Consider the following 27060-nt stretch of genomic DNA (forward strand, 5'->3'; position numbering starts at 1 on the left):
ATAGGTATCAATTACACTAAAAAATTTCAATAAATTATTTAGTAATAATTTTATCCCAGTCTGGAAAAAATTAAGTAAAGAGATGAAACATCTCCCTGGTGGCGCAGTGGTAAAACTGCTGCCCTGTAACCAGAAGGTTACAAGTTCGATCCTGACCAGGGGCTCAAGGTTGACTCAGCCTTCCATCCTTCCGAGGTCGGTAAAATGAGTACCCAGAATGTTGGGGGCAATATGCTAAAAATCATTGTAAACCGCTTAGAGAGCTCCGGCTATAAAGCGGTATATAAATGTAAGTGCTATTGCTATTGTAGGGGGGACGTATCAATATATTAGGATGGATTGCAGCTGTAAAAATGATGATTCTTTCAGGATTTAATTTTTTGTTTCAATCTCTTCCAGTGGAAATTCCTGATAGAATAATATCAGTATGGCAGAGGAAAATTGAAATTTTTTGTTTTAGCTCTAAGAGACTGAGGGTTAATAGGAAAATAGTATATAGGCCACAAAAGAAGGGAGGATGGGGGATTCCCAGTTTACCAAGCTGCACATGTTGGACATGTGATTTCATTTATATTGGAAGACTCAACCAAACAGTGGGTCCATCTAGAGAATGTACAAGAGACAGAAGGCTATTTAAGGCAAGTTCTTTTTTTTTTTTAAACGAAAATAACCTTTTCAAAAATAGCTAAAATTAAATGTTTGTTTATTTACTAAAGCTATGTTCCGGATATGGAAGAAAACACACAAGGATTTTATAGGGACTATCTCCCCATCAACATCTTTAAAGACTTATTTTGATCTTGGTGGTGTATGGGCTATATAAGTTGAAATTAAAAATCAATCGCTTGACATAAGCTTAGCCATTTTGTGTGGGTTTGCAATTAGATTTCTGTTTAGGCTGAAATGCTTTTCATTCCTCCTGGTGGTTGTTTTCCCCTCAGTTAGCAAAAATACATTTAGCATGGGAACCGCAAGTGCTGAAGGAGCAAGATAAGACTGGGCCAGATTGGCCCACTGCTTGCACGCATAGGAACGAACCTCCCATATTGGGGTCAGGGGTACCCCGATACTTCACTGGTAATACATTTGCTTTGGTTCAGTTGGATTTATTGAGGAAATATGGGTTATATAGATTTAAAGACTTTTTTTAATGGGGAGGGGCTACGTAAAAGGGAACAGATTGAGCATCAGAAAGGTTATCAATTACCATGGTCCTAATTACCATGGTTATTTGGGAGTCAGATTAAATCTATTATGAGTAATAGAGAGATAGTAAATTCAGTAATCCGATCACTCACAGATTTTGAAAAATTGGTTTTGTCTTATCAGGATCAGCCAAAAGGGACAGTTTCTAAAATGTATTCATGATTGTTACAAATGTAAATAGGAGACCCCCCCAAGAGTTTTGAACGATACTTGGGAAATGGACTTGGGAAGTTCTATAGAAGAGAGTAAATGGCAATGATTATGGAGTCTGGGAGATTTCTGTCAGTTTCTATATAAGAGTTGCTTGCAATGGAAGTTTTTGCATTGGTGGCACTTAACTCCTGCAAAATCAGTATATATTTCTCATAATTATTCCATGCAGTGTTGGAGGGGTTGTAAGGAAAAGGGGACGTTGTATCATATGTGGTGGTCTTGTGATGGTATCATATGTGGTGGTCTTTGGCAAAACGTATTTGGAGAAATAAGAATTATAATGCAACAAAATGTTGAGTGTTCTCTGGAATTAGGGCTATTACATATATTTTTAGGAAATAATGCCAAGTTAAAAAATAAGAAACTTATAATTTTCTTAATTTTGACAGTGAAAATGATAATTGTTCAACAATGGAAATATTTGGATCAGTTAACAGTTGAGAAGTGGTATAATAAGGTGTGGTCAATTGCATTGTTAGAAAAGATCACTGACAAGATTAAATTAATGAAGGATGAGAGAACAGATTCACAGTTCTACCATATTTGGGCAGATTATAGTTATCAAGTGATTATATTTAGAACTGATTCTGAATTTTCTTGTGATATATGGAAATTATGATTGTTAAATGTATTGTGTAATATGTTAAATATTAAATATTAATGCTGTTAATTATGTTAATGCTGTTCTAATAAAAAACCTTTTAAAAATGTGTGTGTGAAAGAGAGAGGCAGGGGACTGTGACAAGTTGTGACCTGTTCTCATGATGAATACTTTACACAGCCAATTTGCCACAGGCACTGTGCAAGAAGTGAGCGATCACATCAATTTGTCCAGTCCTATGCAGACTCAAAAAGAGGAAGATGGGAAAGCAGCTCTCCATGTACATAGTAGTTGTGACAACATTGTGCTTTAATTCCAGTGCACTACAACATACTGAATCTTCCCAATCACAATCTCTTTGCTATATGAAATCACTAATGTGGTTAGAGTGTTGGACTAGGACCCGGAAGACCTGAGTTCAAATCCGCATTCAACCATGAAACTCACTGGGTGACTTGGAAGAAGAGAGGGATATAAGTGTAAATAAAATAAAACAAACCAGTTGAGCCGGGCGCAGAACATCTGCGCCTCCGCTGGCCCAACCAGCCCGCTTCTCCCCCCCGGCCCACTTCTCCCCCCGCCGCCTGCCCACAGTTTCTGGCTGGCCGGAAAACTGGCCTGCCACCTCCGACCACCCACCCGCCCATTCTCACTGGCTTGGCTGGCCCACCACCACCTGCTCCCACTGCTGCCTGCTGCTCCCGCTGGCTGGCTGCCCACTGGCGGCCAGCATCCCTATTTTCTCCTATTCTTGTCGCTAATGGGCAGCTGCTTGCGAACTCTTGTGAGAGCTGCCACCCATGGGATTAGCGACGGGTATGCCTAGAATAAATAAATATATAATGTGTGATTGTCAAAGTACATTTAAACTGTTGCCCATTTCAGCAGCCACACTGCATATAAACATACTGGCTATATAAATATTTTCTCAGACATACTTCAGCTGAGTTTATTTCACAATTCAAGTCTTAAAGGCATTATATATTTATAGCCTAAAATAAAGGAATTCCTTTATTTTGAAAAGTGGTGTATACGTAGTATATAAGTATGCAACTACCTGATGTTAATGACTAGAAATTTTTTAGAGCTGGAGGACCATGGTGGTCTTCTAGTTCAATTCCCTGCTCACAGCACAAAACTCATGAACGCCACCCTGTCCATCTCTCTTATGAAATATGGCAATGCTTAGGTCTCTCCTTACTGTCTGTGAACGGGTTAAATCGTGGTGATTCTGCCCAGCTGGAACAGTTTCCATCTAGAAAGGCTTTTACTCTTGCATGATATAACTCTTTGTGGTCACGTGTTTCATATGAGAGGTCACACCAGGTTCGATGGATATTTTTGCATTCTGGATTTTTGATCCATTTATCGGTGCCATATCTGAAGTTTAAACAGTAAAGGAAAGGGGGGGGACCCAATTAGCATTCATAGAACTAATCCCTTTTCATAAAAACCATCAGGCATTTGTGCTTCTCTGTAATAACTCCATGATCTTTTATACTGGGCTACTATGCATTCCCTTCCAGTGAAACTTTTCAATATAGTCAATGGTCGACAACTGGACTAATGAAGTGCTTGTGCTACAAAAGGGAGGAGGATTTTTTGGTCAAACTCCCCTTCCCTCTGAAGCCAACTGTGACTCCCAGAAATACGTCCCTGAGCAATGTGTGACCCACAGGGACATATTTTCGGGAATCACAGTTGGCTTCAGAGGGATGGGGGTGGGGAGAGAAGTTGCAGCCCCTCCCCACAGCATCAGCGCACCATAGCTGTACCAGTGCACCTCTTCTAGCTAGGATTACATTAAATAATTCCATTTACATAAGAACATCAGAAAAGCCCTGCTGGATCAGGTCCAAGGCCTATCTAGACTAGCCTCCTCTTTGAAACAGTGGCCCACCAGTTGCATCTAGGAAGCCCACAGGCAAGAGATGAAGGCATAATCTGATTACATTTGTGTTCCATACATGGGGCTTCTTCTCCCATTTTATTTCCATACTAGCCCTGTGAAGTAGCCTGGGCTGAGAGAAGACAGCCTGACTCAAGGTCAGCCAATGAGCTTCATGGCTGAGCAAGAATACAGACCTAGGTTTCCTAGGTCCAAATCTAAAGCGGTAGCTTCTCTACTACATAGGTGTTGGAAAGTATGCACAATACAGTGTCATAAAACTTTTGTTAGCAGCTCACAATGTTCTTACTTCAAAAGGTTTTACTGATTACTCTGTTTTAAAAGTTTTTACTGGCAGTTTAATTTGCTGCTCAGTTGTATGTTGCTTTGAGTGCTTGAACATGTTGGAAAAGTGATCACACAGTTGTATAAATAGAAATAAATACATGAAGTGTAGTAAAATTAACTGTCTAAAATATGGACCTTGCTAAGATTTAAAGAGAGCAGCTGACACACAAAGAAAGTATGCACCAGCCCTCAGGTACATATTCTTTGATGGCACAGAGGGCTTCCTGGGAAAGAGAGGGCTTAAAAAAATTGCTGTTTCCCTGCTGCACCGGTACAGTTAGTTGGGAAGTTCTGTTAGGCTGCTTGCTTGTTGGTGCTTCTTTACTCTCTCAGTCAGCTTCTGCAGCTGATTTTGTCAGGAGTGGAACTGCAGCTTAATAGTGCAATTCACTATTTATTTTTAATGCTGTATGGTATTAAATGGAACTTACTTATAGTAAGGGCAAATTAAGTGTTTTACAGGTTAACAGGCTTTATATTGAACCTCTGGTCCAGACTTTTGATATAATCTCCCTCAAATGTCCTCTAGCCTGACAGTGAAGTCAGACTTCTCTTTGGTTTACTGTGGAGTTACAAAAGCTGCAGGGGAGGTCGATAGGGCATATGTGGTGTAAAATATGGGCCAAGTCTGACAGAACCCAGCTGAAATGCTATGGTGATGACAATGAAGAGAGATTTCTCCTCTGCAACCATTGTATCTGCTCAGTGCAATGCAGTGGAGCTATTTCATGTAGTGAGGAAATTTTACATGCTGGTTCACCTCAGGAGGTTGATGGTCCCTCACTAACCCACTGTGATCAATTTGCAAGACATATTGCAGATAAAATCATTTGCGCATGATCCAACATGGATTCAACTGAAAAGACAGATCGTGCAGGGGTGCCCGAAGCTGATGCATATCTGTTTAAATTGAATCAATTTCAATTATTTTCCCCTGAGGAGGCAGACAAGCTGCTCAGAAAATCTTGTCCCATTTTGGCTTATCAAGTTCAGCCATAAGAAGCTTGGCATATTGTGAGCAACTATCACTAGCTCCTCTTTTATAGGTGCCTCTTGACTGATATCACACAATTATTCACTTGATCCCTGGGGGGAAAATGGATCAAACTGCTGAGAATAACTACAGAGAATCCTCAAATGCTCTATATTTTAGCAAAGTGATCAAGTGGGCAACTCCTCAATGGTCTTTTGTTCCTCAAATACTTCTGAGAAGGTCGGGAGTAGAGGGTACCATATCACAGTGGTTCCACTCTTACCTATCCAGTGACCATTTTCAAGGGAAAAGCATATATAAATAATAGTGCAAAATTATATACATAATAATGGCAACAGAAAAGTCAATAGTCAAAACGTACATTAAATACTTTACATTATAAATTAATTTATCTTCTACTATCCCTTCTGGTGGTAACCAGTGTAAGACATTCTTCATGTTTTTGGAGACAAAATGAACAGTCCGAGGGCTGGGCAAAATACAGTGTGATGCTGTTGGGAAAGAAATCAAACAAGTAACAACATGTATAAACATATTGAAAAGACATTTGGACAAATAATACATCATTGTGATTCACACAACAATTTGTTGGACTTAGAAAACCCTGGCCGGGTAGATAGGCTGTAGAGGCAGAGGGAATGGCTGCTACTGAGGAGAAGAGTTACACAGGCCATCTTTGGACGTAACGCAGAATGTGTAACAGAAGTTCTGTAATGGACCTATGGTTCAATGGACACGCAGTTCTGTGTCCGCCTCCCCTTGCTCTCCCATCCACATTCAGAGAGCATCCTCTTTGCAGTCAGCGAGACTGCAGAGAGGCGGGGGAGCTGGCTGTGTGGGCTTCCTTCTTTCATGAAGGACAGCCTGCACAGTCAATAGCAGCCGGAGCAAGGGAGGAGTTTCCTCTCTCAACTCTGGCTTGGGAGAAGGATAACAGAGGTGCCAGTGTTCAGACATAATGCTGGCACCGCCAAACTGGAGGTGGAGGCCACTAAAAGAAAATCGAAGGTACAGAATGGAGTTTGGGGAGGGAAACTGCAGGTCCATTTTTTGCTGTAACTGTGGTTGCCCACTTTGAATGTACAGTTAGCAAAACCAGATGTGAAGGGACCTCTGGTTACATGTGAATGAGGCCAGAATGTAATGAAGTTTGCTTTTTAAGCCAATGGAATATTTGTTCAGCCCCTACCAAATTTTTTAGCTTTTAGAGCAGATTAACAAATTGTGGGTGATCCAAAGGAAGAGCAATTTTTGCTGATCTCTACTTCCCTCTGAAGTGCTCTGTGACCCTTTGAAAACATGTCCCTGGGGGTCATGCAGCCCTCAGGGAGATTTTTTGGGGTGGCACAGAGTACTTCAGAGGAAAGGCGAAATTGGCAAAAATCCCTCCCACCATGTGAGCGCTCATGCTGCTTTACTAAGTGGCGCAGCGGGGAAATGCTTGACTAACAAGCAGAAGGTTCCCTGTTTGAATCTCCACTGGCACTATATTGGGCAGCAGCAATATAGGAAAGATGCTGAAAGGCATCATCTCATACTGTGTGGGAGGAGGCAATGATAAACCCCTCCTGTATTCTACCAAACAGAACCACAGGGCTGTTTGGGCATCAGGAGTCGAAATCGACTTGACAGCACACTTTACAGCAAATGTATGTGTGCTTCCTTTGCTGCACCCACACTTTGTTAATCCGGATGCTGGCCAGAGTCTTTAAAAAGCTAAATACTTGGTAGGGACTGGCTTATTCCACTGGCTTAAAAATCAAGCTTCATTACATTGTGTAACTTTTCTCCCCATTAGCAGCCATTCCCTTTGTTAGTCAGGATATTGATCCTACCCATATATCTCCAAGCTTTTCTCCACAAGTTGTGCAGCCCTCCTCTAGTCTATGGGCATAGATAAACACACGTAATTATGAATACTGTACAAGACAAATAAAAGGAGTCAGCTTTGTCATTGTCAAATCTAAGCTGCTGCACCAGTTTATCTTATGTAAAGAAGTGGGAGATCTGGGGAGTCTATATTTCTTACCAGAAAGTCATATGAGATAAAATAGTTTAATTACTGTAGACTGAGCCTTTCTTTGAGGTACTTATTATATTATAATCTAGGTTGTAATAGGTTTAATTTAATATAACTCAACCTCACATCACCTCTTTAGGTTGTAAGTGAAAACATGTTGATAGGAGGTGACAGATGTCATTATATGGAGACCAGCAGCAGGAACTGTCATTGGGGATACAGGGAAATCTTGTTATCAGTGGATTCATTATCTGCAGATTCGCGTATCCGTGGTCGGATAAAAGACACCCAACCTCGGCATACACCGGGGGGGGGGAGAGACACATTGACCTCACGTATCCCTGGGTCAAAGGTGGCCAGAAATATTCATGGAGGTCATTTATGGCCACCATTTTGTTTCCTGGAGCCGCAAAATGACTCCTGTTTTAAAAACAAAAAAAAAACCTGGTGATTTTCAGCCAATTTTCAGGCATTCTGGGGGCACAGTGCAGTGTAGGGAGAGCAGCAAAGTATGGCAAGGAGCTTCCCCCATGTTTCCCTCTGAAATTTGGCTGAAAATCAGCATTTTTAAAAAATTTTCCCAGTGACTGGGAACTTAACCACCAATTCCCCATTGCCCTAATGCCTTGATAATGATGTTATTATTGCTTCCCAAAGAGAAATTTTCAGAACAGCAGGAGACAAATGTATGTATGTATGTAGTACATTTATATACCGCCCCATACAAAAAAGTCCCTGGGTAGTTCACAATATAAAACCATTAAAACATTAACATAATTAAAACATGTGTATGAAGAACCATGGAGGAGATTGGCAGGAATACACTCTAGAGCAGAGGGGTGAGGATGCAAGAGTGAGGGAGAGTTGGTTGGACAGAGGAGAATAACATCAAAGAAAAGGAAGGCTGGTATTGGTTCAGCAGCAATGAAGTAATATCACGAAATCAAGCAGGCAGTTTTAAGAAATATTTGCTTTTAAAGTATCATGTTTTTAAAAGTAAAGCTAAAAGTTATACACATTGCTTATAGCTGTTGCTAAACCAATGTAAAAGATCACTGTATAATAGATTTCTGCAGATAAATGAACATTGGACATTAAGTACAATAGTGGTCACACAACCCGCATAAAGAAATGGAACTGCATACAATGTGATACAAAAACCCTCATAACTTAATATGATCAAAGCTTTTTTGAACCACCACCAAAATAGTACTATGGATCCACTTTGAGTAATTCTCATCATGTCAGTCACTATGGATAATTACTGGAAATTTTGGTCAAAATGAAGCTATGTTATAGGTCTCCTTTGTGATTTAAATACACCATTTGTATTCAAATGGTGTTAACTGCAGAACAATGTACCAGTTGCAGCATTGATATCTGCCTGGAAGACAATACACAGTTATATACGTAACTAATGATGGTTCACATGAAATTACATGGTAGAGGGGCACCTATCAAACTCTTTTCTAAAGCAGGGTACACCATTACTACTGATGGACTCACTGCCAAAAATAGGTTCTGCTTGGTAGACTACTGAGTAAAATATAATTTAAAGGCTCTTGTGTATAAAATGCTAGTGCTCATCATAGGTGCTTGAGAAATGTTAAATAGTGGCTGTACTAAAGGTTGCAATCATGCATTAAGCAATAAAAATCCAATTACAATAAAATAAGTTCAGATCTGTTGCCTGAAGGGCCTGCTGTCCTTGTTCTCTGTATTATTAACAAGTGTTCTGTTGAGACTGGAATCTTTTCTCTATAATTCAGACAAATCTCTTACCACCTAGCTCATGTTGACCATCTTTCTTGACATAGGGCAAGCTTCCAGAAAACTAGGAGCAATCTAGAGAGAATTAGGTACAATCTATGGAATTTACACCACAATCCTATGCATCTTTACTTGGAAGTAAGGTCCTAGGTGGGCTTACTCCCAAGAAAGCGTGTACAGTACTTCAGCCTTTAATGCTTAAACCGTAGACTGTTGAATTAAATGCAGAATAGATTTGCCTCTTTTTCTCTTGTTGGTGCCACTTGGAATTTAATCCAGCTTTCTCTTCCAGAAACTAAAAAATGTAAATGTATTGAAGATTACTTAAAATGACTTCTGAAAATAAAATGTTGAGATTATATATATACACACACACACACACTGCAGAAGATTGAAATGATTTCCTATGGTGTCTTTAACCCACTTCTCAGGAGCTAGGGACTCTCCAGTTAGCAGGAAGTGCAAGTTTACTTTGATAGTGTTTTGAACATGAGCTATCTTTCAATTTGATCCCTTAATGCTGTAGCACACTGGTATTTTGGCCTCCAAGGACAACCCAAACCAATAGGCAGTGCAGGGGGTTGCCTGGAACAGCAAAATTCCACGCTAATCAAGAACATCTTCTAGAGGAAGAAGCGGGATTGAACAGTCACTGAAGATATTGAGGCAGTCTAAAAACAGCAGTACTTCTAGCACTTTTCACTTCTCTGCTGTATACCTTCTACAGATTTTCTCATAAATGGAGCATCTTAACACAGGCACATTAAGCAAAGTCAGGTCCCATTCCCATACACATATTTCCAGTTGTTTGCCTGAACAAGTTTGGCTCAATGGAATAGTAAAAGGGAATTGTGTAGGAAGAACTGGAACAATTTCAAAAGCCTCAAGGTGAAGAGGATTGCAATATAAGGTTGCACAACTGTTCTCTGGGAACACCTTGCAAAAAAAAAGGAATGTTGATATGTTCACAATCACTTGTTTTGATAGATGCAGGAGGTTCTCTCTCAACTAACTCCTGATTGTAATGTCAGTACCTGCATTTGTGTTTGGAATAGTAATGGAAATTAAATCATTGTTTTCAATTAGCCTGTGGTGAATTATTAAAATAGAGTTTAATGCATCTTTAACCCCAGATATTTTACAAGATTTTTTTTTTTATCTATAGAGCCTCAGCTGTTGGCAAAATGCTTTCCTTTTTACATATAGACTGTGAAGTAGTATGACAATCACAGCAAAAGGTTTATAAACAAACAAAAACAACAACAACCCACAATCTGGAACACTAGGTCCCAAGGAATCCCACAGAATCAAATGGACAAACTCCATAGGATTATATAGGAATAATCCTTGAGGTGAGGCACCAACACTCCCCCAAAACATCAAATCCCAGATTCTGGTGCCTGTTCTCAGCAGTAAATAGTTTGCCAAAACAAACAGCAAACAATACGCAGGTTTGAGACATACTGTACCTGATAATCTAGCACACCACGTGGGAATAATAAAATGTCTATTTCACTGCATATTCCTACACTGCCACTGAGCATGGTTTTTTTTTCATATGTGCACATGGCATGTAGACATGTGCATTCATCAGAAGTGACAGTGCATTGTCACGATACACACAATTCCCTGTATGTAAACAATAGCTGTGTAGCAAATTCTTCATGTGTGAAGCAATCTTTATGTAAGTCTAACTTTATGTAAATTGCTCCCTATAATATCTTACCCATCTTCAACCTGGAATAACTTCTTCCTGTCTCTTCTTCCTCTTTAACTTGCCATAATTTGAGGAATCTTAGAGCTATAACATTTTGATTGTTCATAGTGCATAGTGCATCAGCCAAAGTGGTTGCAATGCTCAACTATACCCAATTCAAACAAGATGACATGAAAAAAAAAACAGTGACAAGAATGTAGTTGAGAATCTAAGCAACATTTTTCAATAGTCATTGATATTTCTTCCTTTATAAAAGGTTTGGCCAAATGCTAAATATTTGTGATTCCACCCCCCCCCAATCAAAGACACTTAACATTTAGTGATATGCATTAATTACTGAAACTAAATCTGCCTGGAACACCTTCCTGTTTCCGATATGGTAGAGATGATATCATGTGATGTGTGTAAACTCTTCTAGGAAATTAGATTACATCTTATAATTTTGCAGTGTAAATACTTATTCACCCCGGGCACCCCAAGGAAAAAGGTTTGGGAGTGGTTAGAAATAATGTCATCAGTTTCTCTCACTTGTTTTTGTTGTCTTTAGATACAAAGAAAATTGGTTCCATATTCTGTCTTTGTCATTACATAACGATTAGTTGGAATATGCTGAATTTCTAGAATGACAGCAGAAGCTCAATTTTGCTTCTGTCCAGAAAGCATTGTTTAACTGCAGCTCCTCCAGAAGGAGCTTTGTGCCTTGGCTCTAAAGATTGCACTGATATGGTATACAATGCCCAAGCTAGCTTTCATTGGTTTTCTTTTCTTTTTATTTTGAGTTCTGTGGCTATATTTCCATTTTCTCCCTTAACTATATATTTAAAGTACTCCTGATGTTCAGTGGTGAGTTACAAAAACAGTATCTTCTAAGCCTTAAAAAATAACTAGTCTCACATGACTAGGTGGCTTTATAGAGTTGGCAGAGGGATCCAAGCTTCTGAGGAGTCACATGGTCATTGGGCTCAAGGTGCCAAAAGTGAGAAACAAATTCCTGCTACCAGAGTAATGACTGTGCTTGTAATTTACATTGTGTCTCTCTTCAGGGCAATGTTAACAGATTGTAATTCTGGAATCTCAGCCCAGAGCATCAAAATTGGGCTTGGACTGGCCCACAGGGCAACAGAGCATATTCCCAGTGCGCCCCATCCGCAGGGCACCCCTGTGCCCCATTGCACTTGGCAACAGTGAATACTTCCACCCTTAATTGCCCATTCTGCTCAAAACCTGGCACCCTCCCTGCATACATTCCACCACCCTCTCAGTGCCCCCAGTCCAGCCCTGATCAAAATTCTCAATTTTTACTTGGAACTCTTGTAGGAGTTCCAAGTAATAGAGCAGAGAAGGATCAGGGAAACATAGCTATCATGTATATCAGAGATTTCCCCTCTTCACTTCAGGCAACAACAAACCCAGAACTATGTACCTCACACCTAAGCTAGTTTTAAGGAGTGCAGAGCTCCCTCTTCTCTGCTTTCCTGAACTCCATGAATCCTCAGGCCTTTCCCATGTCAGGCCCCAGTTCCATTGCCAGAGGAAAAGCAACACACAATCTGCTTAGCCAGAGGAAAGGGACCCCTTTCCTTCTCACACTCTATTGTTATAGCTACTAGCTCCTGCAGGTATGTGTGGCCTTCATTGCAGGCCTCATTGTCCTGTGTTTATTTTTGTGAACCATGTAGAACCTTTGGAGTCAGGTGCTAAAACAAACTGGTCCCTATCCTTCCTACTTCCTTCCAGGTAAGGAAGTTCCAGTTGGTTTCCAGCCCAAGGCTGTTAGTCTCCCCTTTCCTTACAGTAGTTACTGATCAGAGACCTCCAGGTCTCTGAAGAACTGAACACACACCTCCACTACTATTCCTATAGGCTGTTGTCCAATAAGCCCTGCCCCTCGCTCTGGATTGGCCACAGTGATTGATCCTCCCAGGCTTTTTTCCTTGTTTAGAGAAGCCTATTCTCCAGACATCTTCTTTATACTTATTTCTCCTAGACCTGCTGGTTCTAATGTGTGGTTGAAATCTCGTGAGAGTGGCGGAACCCTCGCAAGAGTTCCTGACGGGGAAGGGAGCAGCGAACGGCAGACTTTTTTGAAGTAGTGGGGAGGAGAAGCGGCGGCGGGTGGGGAAAAGAAGTCTGGCCGCCAAGGGAAAACAAACTGGTAGGGGTGGGTGGGAACAAACTGGGGGGGGACACAAAATGGGGCTGAAGGGGGGGAGTAAGGGAGAACTAGGGGCACAGACACTCTGCGCCTAGCAGGGGCGTAACTACTATTAGGCACGGGGAGGCGGCTGCCTGGGGTCCCCCACGCCTCAAGGGGGCCCCCAGAGGCAAGTCACATGACTATATATTGTGAAGTGTGTGTGTGTGTGTGTGTGTGTGTGTATCAGCAAGGGACCCATTTTAAAATTTTGTCTCTGGGCTCACTCCAGTGAGCCCAGTGCTAGTTTACTCTAATTGAGGCACAGTCCTCCCTAAAGCCTGACTATTACTACAGCAAAATAATAAATAATAATAAATATAATCATAACAGCACCTCTTTCTCCTAAGCCTCCAGTCCTGTTTAGAAGCTTTGTCTAATATGTTTAAGCAGTGCCTTTTTAAAAGGTGCGCCTGAGAAATGCACTCTCCTCCATAGGTTCAGAGGTTCTCTTAATGTGTCAGTAGTACCTGTGTTCCAGGTCTGAACTCTGGTATTGCAAGCAACTATCAGGGCTGAGCCCGGAGCAGGCACCTCTCTTCTTCCATAGCATCACAGCTATGAATAGTCCAGAAGAAAGATCTCTTAAGTTTGAAGACAAACAACAATTCCGTTCAACCTAATTTTTTACCGAGTGACCTGGCAGCCCCACCCCGCTCGAAGTTTCCTGAGAAAGCCCGCGAGATGGCTACAAAGAACACGACGAAAATGCAAAGCAAGCCACTAAGTCAAGTATGCGGCAGAAAGGGGTCACCTGCCAAAGGCTGGCAGCGGTTCCTCCTCGCACGACCTACCTGACGCCACTAGAGGAAGAAGAACGACCCGCTGAAGCAGGAAGAGCCAGGGAGCCGTCGTCGACCCCCATTTCAGGGCTTGGGGGTCACACATGGAGAGAGGATGGAGTGAGGCGCGCGGGTCACATGGCCGCTTAAAGGCAGGGGCTGCCTAACCGTGCGGGGGGGGGGGGCTCAATGAGCGGAGGGAGCTGCCATGCCCCTCTCCTGTTATCCGACCAAAGAGACAGCGACAGCAGTGCCTACAAGCCGGGCTGAAGAAGTCCTGCTTGTCTCTGCTTTCTTCTCAGTTAGCTTGCAGGCTGCAGCGACTGCGTCTGCCGAGATGACGAGCGTTCCCTCTTTGCACCTGGTCGGTTCCTCCCCCGCCCCCGGCAGGTGGAGCAGACCAAACCCCCTGGCAGACTGGAGCTTATCTATTTCTGTCTAGAACTATAAAACACTCTCAGTGAAGCCATGCTTGTTTCTGCCCCACTCTTACCCCTTTACTCATGGTGAGAAGACATGCAGCCTGCACTTCAACTCTTCAGGAGCTTTTCCAGACAGCAGGCTTTACCGTGGGATTAAGAGGGGTGAAGTACTGTGAGTTTGAGTTTTCCTTAAAAAGTGATGCAAAAAGTGGATAACTTTTTTTTAAAACTCCAGACTTAAATCAGGTGAGGCTCTTATGTTTTCTCCTTGGCATAGCCAGAGAAAGCTGAGAGAGACTCCTGCCTGTAACCTTGGAGAAGCCGCTGCCCGTCTGTGTAGACATTACTGAGCTAGATGGACCAAAGGTCTGACTTGGTATAAGGCAGCTTCTTATGTAAGCTCCAATGAGCAATGAAAAACCCGAGTCATGTATAGAGTGCAGTGCTCTCCAATAGCTTGCAGGCACTTCAACTGAATGCTGGACAATATGTGAATGCACACTAGCCCTTCCATGGTTAATCAAAGTAAAATTGCCACCTGGGAACGCTCCCGGTGTAAATGTAGGGCTAAGGTCTTGCTACTGACACTTGAGGGTGTTCTTCACATAGGACTTTTAGCTCACATCTCTTCCAGAATAGAGGGTGTGCATTCACATATCAGGCAGATTTACCCTAATGTCCCTGCGAGCTATTGGGGAGCACTTCACACACTATTTGGGTTTTTTATTGCACATTAGAGTGTAGCCTGATTTGTATCCCGGATATTTAAAAAGCCACTTTTTACGTTGGTTTGTGGGGCAACTTCAAACTTGCAGTAAAGCCAAACAGTAAACTCGCAGTAAAGCCTGCTGTGTGAATAACGCCCTGGAAAGTGCTGCCCCTTGGCATAAGCTCTTCCTTTATCCCCTTCCTAACTTGGCAAGGAGGAGTCGGTGGTGGTGGTGGTTCTTCTCTTATATTTATTTCTTTATTTTAAAAATGACTATGCTTCCCAAAACTCACATCTCTAGGTGGTTTACAATAACTTATATTTAGCAGGGAGAGAGCAATTGGCCCAATTCAAGCCCAGCACAGCATCTCTCCAGTGGCCATTGGTAGTGCCTACTTTGTTACATGGTGAGCACTTTGAGAACATCCTCTGTTTTCTTTTGCTATGTAAACTGCTTTGAGGACTTTTGTTGTTGAAGAGCGGTATATAATTTTCTCATGGCATCCTAATTTCCTATGCAGAAGTTAGTTCCTGTTGTAAACTGCCTTGAGCCATTTTGGAAGGGTGGTATATAAATCAAATAAATAAATAAATAAATAGGCATTTGTGAGAGTTTTGCGTCTAGCTTGCAACATACAACAGTCCTGCTTACAGCTGGATTTCAAAAGCTGCAGTGGGTCACATCAACGTACACATATTAGATCATCAGACATGGCACATGGGATTCATCCAGTGAAACAGACAAGCAGGTGCTTGTCATACATGAAGTGTACATGTAGTTTAACTACACCAAATGGAATCCATGCAGAAAATTTGGGAAGGAAAGCCTGCTAATCCTTCACACGGGTGCTTGGATGGAGCCCACTTGCTGTATTGGTGCAAGACAGCAACTAGCTACCCTGCACTAGTAAAAATTATCATTGGTACAATCCTTTCCAGTTCAGCCATTCCTTGCCAGAAGATAAGTCTGGAGCTATAGTTGCTGAGAAGAAAGGGTTGTGTGTTCAGGTTGTAATTCATTAGTTGACTCATACTCATACTATTAATTGACTGAGATTTCTTTCATCAGGTAGAGCCAGAGGGTCAGTAACATTGACTTCTCCTACTGACTCACTCCACACAAACCTAAAAGCTTTGGTAGATTCCTTAGTTTGCACACAAGAATGAGCAGCTACCACATATAAGGAGAGCATTCTTACAGAGCCCTTTGCTTGTCTCTGCTTAGGAGAATGTGTCTGAGAAGCATAAGGAATCAACAGCTATACTGGATGATCAAGGGCTATCCTAGGGCCAGATGGGAAGCCTTAAGGGAATGGATTTGGCCTATTGTTAATCTGTGCCATGCCTCCTAACTTTCCTTACACTCTATTATAATGTCATAGGTCCTTCTTCCAAAGTGGCTAGAATATTGGGCTTGGACATGGCAAAGCCAGGTTCAACTTCTTGTTCAGCCATGACTCTCACTGGTAGTCTTGGGCAGTTCACTATTTCTCAGCCTAACATATCTCATAGGATTGTTGTGAAGTCAAAACACTCTTCTGAGAATATTGCAAGGATGTCAGAAATTGATATGTTATAGAAATATTATTAAATTAATAATATAATAAATGGGGAAAGTGTGGCATGAGAGTATTTAGCCCCACTTGTAGTGGAGGAAAGCAGAAACTCTTCTTTTCAAAAATGGAACCAGTGCTTAGAGTTAACCACTTTTTTTTACTGGCCTTGCTCCTATTAATTTAACAGGTGAAGCTTTTCATGAAGATATACAGTGGGAAAGACTTTGAGGCTCTACAATCCGTGTGTAGAGCCTGGGAGGGTTCTGTGGGGAGAGCAGGATCCTTAGCCCACTCTCCCCGCAGATGAGCAGCTGCTCGTTGCTGGGCTGCAGGGATCGGGGGCTGCCTGGCCCCTGGAAGTCCCAGGATGCCTTGTGCAAGTGTGCTGGGCATCCTGGGGAATCCCCCGATACCGGGAAGCTTGTTGTAGTTTCCCAGAGAGGATCTCCTCGCGAGTCGCCGCGGTGCGGAGCCATGCCATGGTGACTCGCAATTGGGAAAACGAGGTTAGTGAAGCACTCGCTCCACTAACCCCGTTTAAGGGGAGGGCTTCTTTGGCCGGCTAGCCACCAGAGAACCACTGGGCTTGCCCACGATCCTGGTGGTTCTCACGATGGGAGAAAACTGAGCATCCTCTACATCTGCTGAATTTCTGCACTCAGCAGAGGTATAAGAGCAGGGGAAGTGGGAACAACAAAACATGACAACCCTATTCCTTAGTTAGTTGGGACCTTTTAAATATCTCAGATTGTGTGAATATAAGCAAGGAAGTAAAAGCAGCTGAAAAGATACAATACATGTTTTATTACAGTTTTATATAAAAAAACCAAATCAATCAGCCAAGTGGTTAAGTGTAATAAAATTTGTTTTATTACTTTAATGGAAGTCTCCTATGGGTTTGTAATCCAGTTAATTAAAGCAATTCCCTCCTTCTGATCTTTGAGTGATTGATCTAGTAACATTTTTCTTTCCATCCACCCAGAATGCATTAACTAGAAAAATGCATACAGAAGATGAAACTGCACACATGATGCTGGAAACCTCTAAATTAGAAATGTAAATAACGCTCCAAGATTGAGTCCAAATAGCACAGTACACTGCCAGATGGATTGCACTGGAACAATGCAAGAATTTGGAAGGCCGAGAGGAATTTTAAAAAATCAAAGCCAAATATGTGAAGCTTTTTAAAAGAATGCAATTAAGTTTGGGTGGAAGGAGTCCAATGGGTAATCTGAATACAAACACAACACTATTTTACTGTCAATCAGAAAAGCAAACAGAAAAAAAATCTCTCTTGAGTTATTGAATACACTATTTCAAAATATAGTTGGATTTATATTTTCTAAAAATTATGTTCATAACAATGGATAAATATTTTCTCTTTAGCAAAATCATTCCTGTCAGCAGATGCCTTCACATGCAGAGGTGGAAACTTGGCTTGTTCATTCTGTCAGGGTTGATAAAAATGGATGATTTTTTAAAAAATCATTTTTTTCTTAATTAAATTGATTTTAAAAAATCATAAAGAAACTAGTCAGACCACATGGACACCAGTGACCATCTGAGATCAATAGCCTTCTTGCCCAACTGAGACCGGAGAAGGCCCCGGGGAAGGGTGTACTTACCTCCCTCGCCGCGTTTCCCCCGCCGGTGCGTTCGTTTAGTAAAGCTTTTAGTGTTCGTTTAGTAAAGCGGAGGCGTGACGTGCGCATGCGCAAAAGGCTTTGTGAAGCCTTTTGCCGATGACTGGGGGAAGGGGCGGCAGGGAGGTATTCTGCCGCCCAAAAAGCTTTACTAAACGAACGTGCCAGCAGGGGAAACACGGCGAGGGGGGTAAGTACACCCTCCCCCACCCTTAAAGAGCCCCACACACAAGTGCCGGACCGCGGTTCTGTGCACATCCCTAGAAGGTAAATAGTGAAGCCAGAATGGGGGCCCACAAATCCAAAATGTTTTAAATGGTCTCAGGTGGAATCAGGTCCTTCCCCGGGGCCTTCTCCGGTCTCTGTTGGGCAAGAAGACTCTTGATCTCAGATGGTCACTGGTGTCTATGTGGTCTGACCACCCTCATGTCCGGACCAGTTTGGAGGCCTTCAAAATGGCCTCCGGACCGGTCCAGGCTCATCCCTATTACCTTCATTGATACACATGGCTGTATCCCTGAAGACTGGGGGGGGGGGAGGCAGTGATTATTATCCCCATTTTCAAAAAGGGCAGAAAGAACGACCCTGCCAGCTATAGGATCTGCTCAACAGGCCTGCACAACACATCAAGCTCTGTGCAAGACTTCTGTATTGGAAATTACGGGATTGGCTGGAGCAGGAAAATTTGCTGGCGGAGTAACAGGCTGGCTTCAGGGAAGGCCGATCCACAATCAACCAGTGCCTAGTACTCCAGCATTTTATTGAAAAATACTCTTCCTGCAACACAACCTCCCTTTATGTAGCCTTCATAGACTTTAAAGCGGCTTTTTATTCTATCACGAGTCAAATTATGGGAGAAGCTGGAAGCCTCCTCGATTGACTGGTGACTCTTATATTTAACATGCATGTGAAGCACTGGCACATCGCTCAAGGTAAGATGCAACCCCCAGGGTCATCTCACAAGTGCCATCGAAACACAGAAGGGTGTAAAGCAAGGCTGCATACTGGCCCCATTTTTATGTAACTTCTACATTAACACCATGATGGGCCAGCTCATCAACCTAGATTTCCACCTCTCTAAACTTGCAGGAGCCCATATTTCCACCCTACTATATGCAGATGATGCAGCAACACTCTCAAAGACTCCCATTGGCCTTAAACAAGCACTGAGGGCCTTAGCACAGTATTGCAGGGAAGATCTGCTGGAACTTAATTACTATAGAATGAAAATGATGGCCTTTTCTAAAATAAGTCTAAAACAGGTCCCTTGCTCTAAATACCTGGGAGTAGCCCTTCACTCCATTGACACTAGGAAGATACATGGGGACTAACTATGCAGCATTAAATGCATGGAGGAGTGCTTCTGCTACTCTTAAGTTTCTCCGGACAAGAGATGGCCATTTATATACCCACAGTGTTTAAATTGTATGAAGCCAAGCCACCAGCACAGCTTCTCTATGGTGCCCAGCTGGGTCCCTTCCCCAACTTCGCCCCATTGGAGCGCATGCAATATGACTTTCAATCCAGCTGGAAACAGTCAGTTATGACTAAAATATTGTCCCTGGGCCTATCCTCACCCCTCTTAGTTAACATGGGCTACCTAATGGCGCAGCAGGAAAATGACTTGACTAGCAAGCCAGAGGTTTTTTAAATTTTTTTTTTTTTTAAAAATGGCCACTGAAAACAAAATGGCCACTGTGCATGCTCAAATGGCCTCTGTGAGGCCCCCATGCCAGGCCTCGCAGAGGCCATTTGAGCATGTGTGGCAGCCATTTTGTTTTCAACGGATATATATATATATATATCCACCACACATGCTCAAATGGTCCCTGCAAAGCCCTAGAGGCCAGTGAGGGGAGCGGGAACCTTTGCAGACCCACCCCACAGCCTTTAGGGGCTACAGGTATTTTTTTTTTTTATTAATATAATATAAGTCACTGTACACATATTCAGTTTGGCACTATGTACAGAGAATCAGGGCTTGTGAATAATGAGCTGAAGCTTATGAGCTAGGATTGTATTCATTTGCTCTTACTTTGCTTCTTGTGATAAGTGAGTTAAATGTGATGTCTTAATAATATGGCTATTAATGGTGAGTTTGTCTTTCAATCAGTGTGAAATTAGTATTAATTAGCCTTAGTATTAAGGCCCACTGGGAGTTTCTTGCTCTCTTTCTTTCATTTTAACTGTCTTTCTGAAAGACTAGAATATATTCCAAGCAGTGACACAGTTTACTCTGCATATCTTTTAATTATTTTCAGAGTACATAGGGAAAAGTCAAATTCTTCATTTCTTTTAAAAACTTATGAGAATTAGACATTAGTTTTCCAAGTATACCTCCACATAGTATTTGGGTATTTCATGAGCCCCAGCATACTGAAATTTGTAGTTTTCTAAATTGTTTTTGAAAAATTAAAAGATTAATGAGCTTGACTTGTATTTTTCAGCTGATATTATGGTAAAGTTATCTGAAAGATGGGTGTTGGATGTTTGGACAAGGGGCGCAATTTCAGTGCTTGCCCTAGGTGCTATTTTCCCTAGATACTCCTCTGGCTGAAAGGCAACATCTCATACTGCGCAGGAGGAGGCAATGGTAAACCCTTCCCTTCCTGTATTCTACCAAAGACAACCACAGGGCTCTGTGGTTGCCAGGAGTCGACATGGACTCGATGGCACACTTTACCTTTACCTTTACAATCCAGCCAAGGCTCTCATCAAACAATGCATTACAGACTTAATAGTGCCAATCTGATATAGGCAGGGGCACAAACATCCTCATCCATGAAGGACTCGGGTATTTTTCCTCTCCAGTGGCATACCTAACACAACTGGAAGTTCCAAAGCATAGGGGGGCCTTCACGCTGGCATGTTGCCATGTTCTTCCCTCAGCTGTGCTTGAGGGATGATACAGGAAGATTCCACTCTCGGAACGTCAATGCCCTTGCAACTGGGCAAGTAGAAACAACAGAGCATGTCCTCCTTCAGTGTCCATATTACAGGGATATTTGCTTCACCTTCATCCTATCACTGTTATATAAGTATCCTGATTATACGGACCAATTTTACACCGCTCTACTGCTCTCTGATAACAACCCCACCACCACTTACAGTGTTGCCAGATTCTGCAAGGCTGTGATTAAAATCCCGGCAGATGATGCCCTTTTGCTCGTGCCCAGCACTCAGTTTTATGGACTAACTCCAGCACGCCCTTTGCCTGCAGCCTCAGAGTGCTTCATGGCAGCCCTGCGCTCCTACAGTCCCACAGCTTCTTGGCTTTTTACTTTGCCTTAAATTGATAAAACTCAAAGTAAGAGTTTTATCAATTTAAGGCCTATAGTTGCCCTTCTATTATTTATTAAGCCTTTTATTATTATTAAGCCTTTCATACAACTATTTAATGCATTTTTGCTTTTATGCTTTTATGATGCTTTTATGATGCCTTTTTATAAATATTTGTACCTATTTTTTACAATTATTAGCTACTGTCAATTGCAATCTTCAGATCTTGGCCATTAAGGATCATTTGGTTTGCAATATTGCTTTTGTCTTCAGCAGCCATAGTTTTATTTTAAATTTTACTTCTTTTTCTGATTTTTATAGTCTTTTATTTTATTTATTTATTTATTTATTTGATTTATAAAGAGGGGGAAAGAAGGAGTCTGTTGTTTCCCTTCTTATCTGCCTTTCCTTCCTGGCCTGAGTGCTTCGTTAACAGCAGGTGTTCTCTCTCTTTGCGAGAGGAAGAGAGGAGTTTAGATTTCATTCCAAGGCTTAAATGATCTTGAATGCCAGACACTTGCAGTAGCCAGTTCTAGAGTCTGCTTAGCCAGGGCCCCCTCACAGAGAGGGAGTGTGGATCTAATCCCTTCCAATTTGTGGGACCTGTAGCCAAATCTAGGGGTGACCAGTCCACTGCCAACTAGGCAACTTGCCCCCATGTATAACACAGAGCGGGAGCTCATTTTGCAGTGCAGCTCCTGAGCATAGCAAAAGTGCAATCTCCGGGCCTGGAGATGCAGCACTTGTAACCAGGGAGGCTTCTGGGAGCAGGCAGAATAAGCTCAGCTGGTAACAGTACCTACCTTCTAAATATGAAACCTAACTCTAACCCTAACCCTATCTCTACATATGCATTAAGGTTATATTAGAAAACAATAATGTACTTCTATAGAAAATGGTGATTAAATAGAATCTTACTGACTAGTAATTTAAATAGGGAAGTGCACAAAGTGTTTCAGCACCTCAATTTCAAGAGGCAGAAGCACTTCGAGCTTTCCCCGCCAAATCACTTGGGCAGGGGCTAACAAGCTCTTTAAGTGGAGCTCCTCCACGGCCCCTCCACAGCTGCCCCAGCATGGCGCCGTTGGGATTAAATGCCCCACCCCCGCAGGCAAGGTTGGCATGGAAAAGGCCTCTGCGCGTGTGTGGGTGCCATCCTTAGTGGTCGGCAACACCACTCATGATGGCACCTGCACAGATGCCATTTCCATGCCAACCCACCTGTGGGTTGCTGGGAGCAGCCCTGCAGCCACATGGGGTGCTCAGCATCATGCTGGGGCAGCAGGTGTGGTGGACACCATCGTGCTGGGGCAGCAGGGGGTGGTGGAGGGGCCATGGAGGAGCTTATTCCTCTTCAAGCTCTCACTCTCTGCTCCCAGGGATGTGCACATCCCTGGATTTAAATCATTAAAGCTGAGACCTTCTGTGAAGCTATTTGAATCATAATTTAAATCATGATTTAAATCGATTTATTTCAATCAAATCAACAGTGCATTCTGTACAAGGAAGGAGTCAAAACATTTGCAGAGTACCAGCCAGGACTCATTGGGGATGTCCACAAGGTGCATGAGTTTGGACTGTGGTGTATTATAGTCATTGGCTGGGAATCCAGAAGTTTTGTCTAGCCAACTGCAGTACTGAGAGGGAGAAGCGGGAAGAAGACCAAGGAATAGAATGAATGAATCTTTATTTTGGTCAATGACCAGAATAAGAGGAATAGAAAGATACTGGGAAAAGAATGTGCAGAAGTCAAAGGAAGATAAAGCACAGCTCACTCTGAGAGGAAGGGGCTTGGAGGGGGATTAGCTGCAGCCTGGAGCCATCAGTGAAGAAAAACCCATATAGATTTCCACACTGGTCTGTGCCCCATGAAGGATTCAGCTGGTGGGATCATGCTCATTCTGCTTAGCTTTAGAGGCAGCACATACAATAAGATTAATTCAGAAGCCCATGAGTTATTCAGGGAAAGCAGACAAGAAACTGGCTAGTATTCCATCTTGTTAATTAAAAGCTTCATTCAATCATAAATTAATTCATTAAAATAATCATTTGATCTCAAATTTTATTTCACCCATTTTCTTTCATCAATGTGCTTTCATTTATAAGAACAGCCCAGTTGGATAAGGCTCAAGACTCATCTGGTATTTACCTCTTATTTCAAGGGGAGACTCAGCAGCACTTCTGCTTCCTCTATTTTTTATGTTTTGCATCCAATCAGCATACAATTTTCAGGCATTCTCTCATCTCTCCTATGTATAAGACCTGCCAAATTTCAGAAAGGTGGGGGAAAGGGACCCTGTTTTAGACCCAATTGAAAAAGGTATACACAGACACAACCTGCTAAATTGAATGGAAAAGGATTCAGAGAGAACCCCATCTGCAAGGACTCTCGGTCTCTATCCCTCCACCCTGTGAGATCTTCCCGGGAGGGAGGAGGAGGGAGAGTGATGGGATAGCCAAACCACCTGTCCAATCAGAACCGCATTCTGAGTTTAGGGTAAAATTTGTAGCTCATGCCGATGATGTTACATTACTGTTATCGAATGAAAATGAAATATCTGTAATACTAGACCTCTTCTAGGAATATGGCAAGATCTCGGGCTCGGAATTAAATGCTGACAAAAGTGTATTTGTTAAAATGGACCCCGGACGCCAGCAACTCTCGTGCCTACCCATCTCTGAATGTAAAAGCGAAGGGGCCCCAGAGTCCAAACTGAAGTGCGTAGATACAGTAAACATTTTGGGGATTAAATATGGGATTAAGGAAAAAGTCTGGGGGGGGGGAATTGGACAGATTGGGAAGAAAAAGTAATGCTTAAAATCACCATGTGGAAAAAATGGAGCCTTGCCATGTACCAGAAAGCGGTTTACATCTGGACTTACCTGATACCCCTGGTGCATAACCTGGCGGTAGTCTATCCTCCCCCACTCGATCTCCTTCAATCTGTTGAAAGCCAGATATTCCATCTAGTATGGCACACAGCATCCTTCCCTTTGGCCCGTGCGGTAGCATTTAAGGAGGTTGAGTGGGGAGGCCTAGCCCTACCTGCCCTGCAACCTTATTTTGTAACTGAATTCATGTCCTACAATTTTGGAAACTGGATTTTCATGAATGTCCATAATATGTCCAACCTCCTGCAAAAAACCTGGGTCTCGCTTTTCGCTCTGCGTTGGCACAAGTCAGCATGGGGCATAGCATGGTGGGGGAATGGATTTTTCAATGGTAATATCACACAAGTATTAAAAAGAGAACACCCGGACTACTTGAGAGATTTGTTATTCACACTTAAAAAATGGAAGGTTGAACCGGATCTATTTAAAGGATCCTCCTCAGTTAAGCAGCTAAGGAAAACAATTTATGGAGAGATTCTAGAAGTGGGTTTCTTAAAACCTGATTTAGAATGTAAATGATACAAACACCGCACTTCACAGTACCTGTTGCAACCCGATCACCCTATCGCTCCCTTTAAGGAGAAAAAAGTCCCTTTCCATTCATGGGAAACAAGGTGGCGCTTATACCACCAAGTACTACCACTTAATGCAGCTAAGCCATGGCTCCCAGAGGACAAGCAAGAGTGTCCTAAAATCACCTGCAAACAGAAAGCTAGTGAGCTAGGTAAAACATTCAGGGAAACCCATTTATATTTCTTAAAAGAGTGTGTGGTAGCCAAAAGAGTGTGGCAGGGAGTAAGCAAGCTGTTAGAGTGGCCTGATTTGGAAAAACAGACTTGGGAAGAACTAACCTCGGGTTTGAGTGATAGAACCTCTTTTCGAGGTCCCAGAAAGAAACCTTCAAGGAAACGGGACGGAACGGGTGCCCTCATACTAAGGAATTGGAACGTTCCCCTTCTCGTAATCAGGATAGTAAACCTGTATGTCATTTATGCAATGCTCCTGCATAGGAATAGGGAGGGAAGACGCGACCAAGAGGTTCACGTGGATGAGACAGTAAATCGCTTCTGGAAAAGTTTGTATGGTTATGTGCAAAAAGACAAGAGTATCTCTTCTAAACAGCAATGGGACAAATTATGGAAATGGATGTTGGACGTAACCCACCCCCCACCCCCGATTACCTGATGTGCCTTGTAATCCCCCACTGTTGTGAACTATACCTGGTTTCTCACTCTGTACATGCTCAGAGGGAAAGAGGCAAAGTCACATCATACACAAACAGAGTTGGTTCTTGGAGATGGTGACCATGTAGGATCTGGGCGCGCAAACAGAGATAGAGAGACACACACTCAGAAAGTTCAATGGGCTTTATTATAAAGAGTTGCTCATCAGGATAAAATAATCCACATTAAAAACATGTTTCCGATTCAAGGTGTAGTGTAATGTGCCTAACTAACATATGTGTGTGCATTAAATCTTCCTAAAGCCTAATACAATTCAGATACAGGCAGAAAAGGGGGGGGGGTAGGCTGAGGGCTGGCATGGTTTGGGGGGAGATTCAGGAATTAGTAGGGGGACGAGGGGAAGGGAGCAGGAGAAGGGGAAGGGATGAAGGAATTCCAGGCTTGTAGGAGCAGCATATTTACCAGGATCAGAGACTTGAGAGTGGAGATCTTTTCAGTTGAAGAAGCCAGGCCTTTGGTAGGAGACAGGAGCCTTTTGCAGTCTGCTCAGGGCACGGCTGAGCGTCCATGGGCAGAGTTCCTGCTTTTTCCATGCGGCTTAGCAGCAAACTCTGGGATGGCTTCTGTGAGCAGGATTGCCCGTAGGCACAGAACTGCTAAACTCTCTGTCTAGTGGCCCCCACTCTTTATAGTGTATTTTCCTTTGATCTATACAAATCTCATCTTTTCCTGGGTTCCCCAGAAGGGGTGACAATTGCTGCTATCTTCTGGACAATGTCTTTTAATTATTCAGGATATTGGCCAGTTCAGAGAAATCTGAATCTCATCTTCTGCAAACTGTGCACTTGGAAGGGACCGGGAGGGGGAGCAAGTGTTAGAAGAAAGACTAAATCTACAGATGTTCTCCTAGGGTGGAATTTCTATAGACAGCAACTGAGTAATCCCCCTTGGGCATAGCAGGGCCAATCATTGACAACAATTAACATAGATTCCTTGCAACAGGAAAGAGGAGTTCAGCCCCTAGCCTCTTCCACAGACATTATCTGATAGTGAGTTACATTTTAGCATATTGATTAGCTCAGGCCCAGCCTTTGTGTTTTCTTAAGTATCCAGTTCACAGTGCAATGCTGGAATGCCTCACCCAGAGGCAGAGCAGGCAGTTCACCCAGAGTTCAGGTGTGATTTCATTTCTTAATATAAAATGAAATCAGACACAGGCCTATATTCCAGGCCTATATTCCACAAACTTCTGAGTGGTGCATTACACCACCCCTGAGTTACAGTACTACCTGCATATACTTCATAACCTTGTAGGTTTCCAAATCCTTGTGTGTAAATCTTTGTAGATATATCATGTACAAACAACCACTTTGTATATAATTGTGCTTTGGCAATGTACTGTATGCTTTGGTATTTTGTTGGTTCAATAAAAAAATCTTGTCCTATAAAAAATAAAACAAAATCTTGTCCTATCTTGGAGATGCCAGAGAGGGGACTTGGAACCTAGATGCTCTTCCTAGAGTGGGATTATCTTAGAGTGCTCACACATGTATTCTCCCATTCAAATGAAACCAGGGTAGACCCTGCTTAGCTAAGGGGACAAGTCATGCTTGCTACCACAAGACCAGCTCTCCTCTCTTAA

At 42.5% G+C, this 27060-nt stretch overlaps 1 protein-coding gene across 2 annotated transcripts in view; it reads right to left on the minus strand.

Annotated features, from left to right (window-relative positions):
- LOC128342003 (interleukin-20 receptor subunit alpha-like) overlaps positions 1-14107 on the minus strand; it is a 39251-nt gene extending 25144 nt beyond the window's left edge. Inside the window, exons 1-3 of one of the 2 annotated variants that reach the window (XM_053288788.1) lie at positions 13746-14107; positions 5612-5741; positions 3222-3400 (exon numbers count right to left, since the gene is read on the minus strand). In XM_053288788.1, the coding sequence (XP_053144763.1) occupies positions 3222-3400; positions 5612-5741; positions 13746-13839 (403 nt within the window). In that variant the 5' untranslated portion in view covers positions 13840-14107. Of the gene's footprint in view, positions 1-3221; positions 3401-5611; positions 5742-13421; positions 13520-13745 lie in introns of those variants that run through there. The other variant, XM_053288798.1, reaches the window with a different exon arrangement.
- Positions 14108-27060: the final 12953 nt, after the last annotated feature.

The sequence above is a fragment of the Hemicordylus capensis genome, chromosome 1, assembly GCF_027244095.1.
Source record: "Hemicordylus capensis ecotype Gifberg chromosome 1, rHemCap1.1.pri, whole genome shotgun sequence".
Taxonomy (NCBI): Eukaryota; Metazoa; Chordata; class Lepidosauria; order Squamata; family Cordylidae; genus Hemicordylus; species Hemicordylus capensis.